Source organism: Podarcis muralis, chromosome 13, assembly GCF_964188315.1.
Source record: "Podarcis muralis chromosome 13, rPodMur119.hap1.1, whole genome shotgun sequence".
Lineage (NCBI taxonomy): Eukaryota > Metazoa > Chordata > Lepidosauria > Squamata > Lacertidae > Podarcis > Podarcis muralis.
In genome coordinates this window covers 22,380,517-22,388,402 of record NC_135667.1, presented here as the reverse complement: position 1 = coordinate 22,388,402, position 7,886 = coordinate 22,380,517, and the positions used below count along the sequence as shown (strand labels likewise).

The 7,886-nt window shown below is 39.1% G+C and overlaps 1 protein-coding gene across 1 annotated transcript; it reads right to left on the bottom strand.

Moving 5' to 3' along the window:
• Nucleotides 1-576: 576 nt before the first annotated feature.
• On the bottom strand, nt 577-7,037 carry LOC114583178 (vomeronasal type-2 receptor 26-like). The gene is made up of 6 exons (XM_028704518.2): nt 6,862-7,037; nt 5,593-5,884; nt 3,264-4,124; nt 2,822-3,049; nt 2,548-2,674; nt 577-1,487 (listed from the first exon to the last, which is right to left on the bottom strand). Exons 1-6 carry the CDS (start codon nt 7,035-7,037, stop codon nt 577-579), a joined length of 2,595 nt encoding a protein of 864 aa, XP_028560351.2.
• Between the last annotated feature and the right edge of the window lie 849 nt (nt 7,038-7,886).

Below are 7,886 nucleotides of genomic sequence, written 5' to 3'. Positions count from 1 at the left end.
AATACAAAGGACGAAGTCCATGTGTATTGCCTTCCTTGAGTCTCTTATTTTTCCCCCTAAGGGATTCTCCTTCAATAAAAGTTATGAGGGGATTAGTCATCCTTAAATTATAGAACCACGTGAACACTGGCTAGCAGAAACACAGAACCATATACCTAACCATTTAACTGTACATACACTATATTTGATGAGCAAGGTACCATTAGAACACATTGCCCCATTGCCCTGAAACATCTGAGAGAATGAGTTGTCTCCAGGGGTATTTCCTTAGTCAGAGAAAGGTGCTTGAATTGACAGAGGACATTTGTCTCAGTCAAAGCAAGGACTTTCCAAAGAATGAAAAATCTCCTCAAACCAAGAAGACTAATCAATACATTTTTTTTCTGATTCAGAGGCTGATGTGGATACATTTACAGGAAGACAAAAACTGTTTCCTCTATTCAGTAGCAACTACGGAAGAAATGGATCATGTAATATTATGAAACTAAATATATTTAGTAGGTTTCTTACAGAACATTTCATTCCATTTTGAGCTTAATAATTTAGAGAAATTTACAGGAAAAACAAAATGGACAATTAAATTATTTGAGGTTTTCTCCTAATTAGCTGTTCCTTGCTATTCAGTTCAGGCCTTAGCATAATAATGTAACATTTGGGTGCAAAGATGCAACCCAGCAGTCCAGCACTGGAGGCTAAAATAGAGAAAATCTCCACTGCAACCATGTGTTTTCCCTTTGTGCTCAGGTAGGAGGGAATAAATGATAACCAAACACTGCAAAAGACCAACATGCTGAAAGTGATGAACTTGGCTTCATTGAAACTGTCGGGTAACTTTCTGGAAAGGAAAGCCACAGTGAAACTGACAGTTGCCAGGAAGCCCATGTAGCCAAGAACACAGTAGAACATAGTCACACACCCCTCATTGCATTCTAACACAATTTCTGAAGCCAATGAGTGCATGTCAACATCTGGGAATGGGGGAGAGGTTGCAATCCAAAGAGTACAAATAAGTGCTTGGATGAGGGAGCAGGAAAGAACAATAGAGTTGGCCAAACTCTTCCCCACCCACTTCCTCATTTTGGATCCAGGTTTGGTGGCCATGAAAGCCAGAACCACTGTGGTGGTTTTTGCCAGCACACAAGAAACAGCCACTGAGAAAATGATGCTGAAAGTAGTTTGTCGAAGGAAACACGTTACCCTCTTGGGTTGTCCAATAAATAAAAATGCACAAAGGAAGCAGAGGAACAGGGAGATGAGGAGAGTATAGGTGAGGTCCCGGTTGTTAGCTTTGACAATGGGAGTGTTGTGGTGCTTCATAAATATTCCTAGCACTAAAGCTGTCATCATAGAAAATGAAAGAGCTAAAGTAGTTAAGCAGAGACTCAAAGGTTCTTCATAAGACAGAAAGCTGAAATTCTTAGGAATACAAAAATCCTGCTTTTTGTTTGCATATTTTTCATCTGTGCATTTATGGCAATCACTCATATCTGAAAAAAACAACAATGGTGTTTTTATGTAGAAAATATGGCCAGAAAGTTCCCCAACATGAAATAAATGTTATTCTCCTTGTGATTAGATTTGTATGCGCAAAGATGCTTTGTCCTCACAGTCCAGGAATAAAGCATCTGAGCCTTGTTGGGTTAATCTTTGTGTGTGTTGATTTATGCCCATGTCCTATGCACCTTTGCTGGTCCAATGATCCCCTCCCCCTTCCAACCTTCCCTTGAAGCTGAAAGACTAAGGAACAGCATGCCATACAGTGAGGATAACTAGTAAACAAGCAGAATTTGTGGTAGTGCACAATATCATTATCCATGCAGCATGTCACTTACGGCTACAGACATAGCTTCCTATTTCCCAACATTGTGGAGCTTGAGGTAATATAATATAGCCTTAACTCTGGTATTAAGCTGGGAGGTATTTTGAAAGCAGAAAGTGTTTTCATAATTGAGCATTTGGGGTGTGTGTGTGTGTGTGTGTGTGTGTTTGTTTGTTTGTTTGTTTGTTTACTGGTTGAATGATATTCAAGGCTTAGCTGATGTATATTACTATAACTAAATAAGACTAAGGAACAGCATGCCATACAGTGAAGAGAACTACGTAGTAAACAAGCAAAATTTGTGGTAGTGCACAATATCATTATCCATGGGGCACATCGCTTGCAGCTACAGACATAGCTTCCAATTTCCCAACATTGTGGAGCTTGAGGTAATATAATATAGCCTTAACACTGGTATTAAGCATTTGTGTGTGTGTGTGTGTGTGTTTGTTCACTGGTTGAATAATATTCAAGGCTAAGCTGAAGTAAATGTTTGATTTACAAAGGCATTAAGAGATTATAGCTATATATATATATATATATATATATATATATATATATATATATATATATTAATCCACTGACGTTTAAAAAAGAAGCCAAAACTGACAACCCATTTAAGGAAAATAAACTCAGCTCCATTGAGATAATTATTTAAAATTTATTAATGGTATTTCTTTAGCTACTATTCTGATGTTGAAAAAGTTCAATTACATTATACGCCTTACCAATTTGATCTGAAATCTTCCCTCCTGGACATGGGATACAATCATAGCAGCAAGATGGCTCCCCCTCCTTCACTTTTTTGCTATAACCAGGACGGCAGCTCTCAGTACAGACAGAAAGAGGCTGTGCCTAATGTGTAAATGAAAGAGATTAATGATGATCTTGAAGATAATTATTGAGGAACAAGTAAAATCCAGGAGACTTTGCATATGTTATGTAACAATCACACAAAAATATGATTTTATAGGAGCAGAATATTTTCTAAACTATCTCTACCTGGTTAAATCCCTTGTGCCATGTTATGACATTCTCATTGATGGTGAACACTTGGTCTGGAGAAGCCAGGGGATCGGTTCTCCCAACTTTTATTCTATGAAAGGATTCATTTTTGAGGAAAATCCAGTTATTGATATCAAAGCCAGCTGCAAACTCCCCATTCTGGTCAAAGGAGACTCTCTCCCCAGCACTATTGTTAAATGAAACCTTTTTCAAAAACTCGTGGAGCTGAATTAAAGTGGGGAAAAACAATAATTAGAATATGCTGTAGTGTTAGGGTCAGGAAATAAGGAGGTAAAGTGGCAAAAATATTCTGTCAGTGTTATCTCTTTTTAAGGGATGAAGGAAGATGAAAGAGAAAGTTTCATTTCAGGAGGTGTGAATTGGTTTGCTATAAAATACACACTGCATGAATCTTCTCCCCTTCTCTCACATTCATTACCTTCCAGTGTTGGTGATCCTGAAATTTCTGAATGGCTCTGTTCTGCATGGCACTGTGCTTGAGTCTAGATGTGAACATAGCATGTAAAGCATGGGCCATAACATAGACAGCATTGTAGATACTGTAGCTGTGAGAGGTCATGCTCATTTCAAAAAAAGACTCAGAAAGACTCTCCAGCTTCTCCTCCCCAGTGCAAATGTCCCCATCTATCTTGCTGACATCTGTATTTGGGAATACACAACCAAAAGCCTGTTGCCAGAAGTCCTTGATAAAACCATCTCCTGTGGCGTTGGATGGGTTTCTGTTTCTAACAAATTCTTGAAATCCTGGTAGATCATTGGAGTGAATTGTAAATGAGAGAGATCCATGGAACATTTCTGTATCCCAAGTCCTCTGATAGACCATTGAATTGAACTCCCCCTGGGCTGTTATTATCCACACTATACCTTTTGACTTTTTCCTTATATGTTCTTGTTCTGACAGATATGGAAACCATCTCAACAACACAATCCCATAGGATTCTCCATATGCCACCACTACACTGGCTTTACTATCTATGATTTTGTCATGTATTTTACCCCCCTTGTTAAACATCTCATTAATTTCAGTGACAACAGTAAACGTTTGGGTTCTTTCAATGAAGGCAAAGCAGATACCACTCTGAGAAAAAGGCGGAGATACATTTTGCACAAATCTTTCTCCATTGTCATTATCCATAGTTAGTAGTCCAATCCATGTCCACCTGAAATGCAGCAGCAAAGAAAGAATCCCTGCAAACTGACTGTCTTCTCTGGGCACCATCTGGTAGAATGGGATGCCTGGTGTTTTGTCATTCATCACTGGAGCAGGGCCATAAATGAGCTAAAGGAAAGTGTGGAAAGCAGAGAATATGATTGTACCCAAATAGGTCTTACTCAGAGTAGACTCATGGAAATTAATGAACCTAAGTTATTCATCTCTATTAACTTGCAAAGTAGTTTGTGTAGAAGGTGTGTTGTATATCATCCATAGATACAATGTCCAAATAACTATACTCACATTTTGTCACACTTTTAATAGACCTGCAATATCAGGTCTTGCAACGAATTGGGTGCTGAGGGTGAGAGTGTTGGTTGGCCTGAAGCTTCCAGTTGGCTTTAAAGCTGAAGAGAATCTGCTCTGGGAACACATGCAGTATTGCCATGAATACAATGTATTCCTCAGAAACTTAGCATCCACAGGTAATAGATTTTCATTCAGTCAGCAGTGGCAGATAAGACCTCCCCTCCCTACATACAAATTGGTGTGTTGTGGGAGGATAATAATAATGGGGAAGAAATTCCAGCCAGGTAGAGGTCCTAGCCTTGAGTTTAGAGTGTGCATTAGTCAATCCTCCCCTCAGGTCTCCAATCCTTATCTTGTACTGATGCTGCTCAACACCATTTCCACTCAAATAATGGAAAAAGGATCTCCACAACCTGGTATTGCCATATTCCCAAAACTGAAAATCCAGACAAAGTTGTAGAACTTTTACCACCCCACCTCCTGCCATACATCTGGGTTTTCCAGGGCATTTTTGCCGATTTTGTGAAAATCCCCCCGGATGCCAAAATGCTATCCAATTCCCAGATGTGTCCAGACGTATTGCAACCCTAAGTTAGGTTGTGAGGGGAAAAGCCCTTTCCACCACTTGCAATGAGTGGTTCCAAAAGACCAGCGAGGCTCAGACACTGGAACAGATCAGTGGGAATCTCACAGGGCAAAATGCCCCAAACCTTTAAAGGCCATGGCCCTTTCCTCTTCTCATGAGATTTCCTGGGATCTCTCTAGAGCACAATGGGGAACACAACTCTGCTCTCTGAGCTGTGTGTCACCAGGCAATGTTGTCCTGCATGCAGCTCATGCCCCCAAACAACCCAGCCAGATGGGCGTAATATAAATTTATTATTATTATTATTATTATTATTATTATTATTATTATTATTATTATTACAATATATGTAATATGTCAGAGTTCTGCTTAGCTGACCCTTATGTTTATATTCCTAAAGTATTGCCACAAAACTTTTTTTTCTTAAAAGTATTGGCTTATTTCAAAGTAGGAGGAAAAGGTGAAGTGCTTAGGCTGTTACGCTTTTTGATTCTAATTTAAGAATGACCCACAGAGGCTTTATTTAACAATCAAGGCTTGACATTTACACAGAGTGATGGCCATGCGTGTATGTTATTCACTGACTATGCCAAAAACAAAACATTTTAAAAGGAAATGTTTAAAAGTAGTAAAGAACTATAATTATACATAGAACAACACACACAAACATACACACATTGATAGAAACATATGGCATACCTGTGGGATTTTGAAAATATCCACAAATCTTGCTGCTTGAAGTGAGGTTGGGGGGTCCAGTCCCCCAATGACTCCAATCAGGTTTGTTTGGACCTCACATTGGTAATTTGGGACAAATCTTCCCAGGGTGTATATAAGTAGTATTGTAGCATGGTAGGTCCACTTATCAGTATAATAGTTATCATAGATGTGGAAACCCAAGGTGATATTGGGCAAGAGGTGAAAGTTTTCATTAATCTCTTTTACTGCAAATGCCAAGGCCAGGATGTGCTGATAATTCTTAGGTATTGCACTAGAAGGTAAGTTGTATTCTGAATCATAAGGAAACTTCACACTGATATTGCAATTGTTAGAAAAGTATTGTATCGCTTTAAAAATATTATTAAACTATTCCATCTCCCTGGAACTTTTAAAATGCTACATCCTTTTTTCACTTGCACCATTAGTTTGACAGGGAGGTGGGAATACCATTTGAGAAGGTGGGGTACTGTTTTTCATCTTAATAAAAAGTTCCAAGACATAGCAGTAACTCCAGGAATTGCTGAAACTGGAGTTTTATTCCTTATCCCCAAGACTGCCACCAATCATGTCCCAAAGCTGGGGTATAAAATTGCAGGAGAAGGAATGCAGAAAAACTGTAACTTAAGGCAGGGTTTATATACTGTCTACAGATCGTCATTGATTCAATTCACAGCATCTTCAGTTGCAGACCCCTTGTGAATAACAGGACCAGGAAAGACATCTGTCACAGTTCAGGGAGAGCAGCTACCAAAAGTAGAAAAACTGGCATAATTGGACCTGCTATCTGATGCAGTAAAAGAAGATGCCATGTAATTGCTTAGATCAACTTTTCCTCTAGGATATTAAAGAGGAGCAAAAATAATTTTGATAAGATTCGGAGGACTGAATTAGATATGCCTTAAAACATAAAACAATGAAGGGGTGGGGGATAAGATGCATATATGGATTCATAATGCCTTGGAGTGCTCGTTATTTTTTCTCAGATATTGTTAAGAATGAGAATGATGACATGTTGTATATATGCTGAAAGAGATGTACAGCAGAGATGACAAAGTTGAAGGCAGAAGATGAAAGGTAGCAACCATGAATAAACTTTCTATAACATGCTAGATAAGGGAGTCAGAAAGTCAGAGGTGTTCTCTGGCTCCCAGTAAGAACAAATACCATTCACTTCAGAAAAGAAGAAGAAAAAGCAAATTCATAGTAAGATATCCTTTTTTTAAAAAAAGGAATAAGTTAAACTCTTACGCAAGCTCTTCAAACAAAGGTGGCGGGGGTTCTTCAGTGAAGCTGATTCGATTGGAGATTATGAAAGCCTGGGAAGCAATGGCTCCGATGATGAGGTCTCCTGGCTGATGATACTGATGAAGTGGAGCATGTGGATCATCAACCATGCACTTAATGACGTGAGCTTTGCTTACCATGTGAGGAAACATTAACAAAATCAAGGCAAGCAATAACACCATTGTTAACACCAGGCAACGACACTATTTTCATCTCTTAAAGCTAAGGACTAAAATACAAAGTGTCAGAGATGAGGCTGATATATCCTTGTCTGATCACAATCTTTATGTAATTTTCTTCAAAGGCTGTCATCAGCTTTCTTTGTGGCCACTGCAACTGGAATATTTAATTACAGTCATTCTGAAAGAGGAAAGCAGTGAGTATAAAATTGTGCATACTCTATGGAATTGTTGAGAAATTATTATATTTGTGTTAAATCAAAAATTAACTGGTTTCGTTCACTCAGTTAGATATCATGGGTACCTGAATTGGTTGTGACACACTGGGGAAATTACCAAAGAATAAGAAGTCCAGAGAGAAAATAAAATATTTTGATCAAAGGTGTGCCTTGTTTCAGAACAGGGATAAGTAACAAGTCCATGAAACATTGCCCCACCAACCTCAATCTTCCCTCAGTTATGTCCTGCCTACCTGCTTTCTTACTTGCATCCTGTCCAGTAGGTAGTACTGACTGTCACCTGTTGGTGACTTGTGAAAGGTAGTGGGTGGTTCACCACACCTTAAGCTGGGTTAAGCAGTGTATGCAGAGCCCCAGCCGAGTCTTCAGAGATTTGTAGCTCCCAGCAGACAGCTTCTGGATCACTGCCATGTCATGGCAAAGGGGCTTGAATAACTCAGAGAAGCTATGAGCTATGCTGTGCAAGGCCACCCAAGATGGACAGGTCATAGTGGAGAGTTTTGACTAAACGTGATCCACCTGGAGCAAGAAATGGCAAGCCACTCCAGTATCCCTGCCATGAAAACTCCAT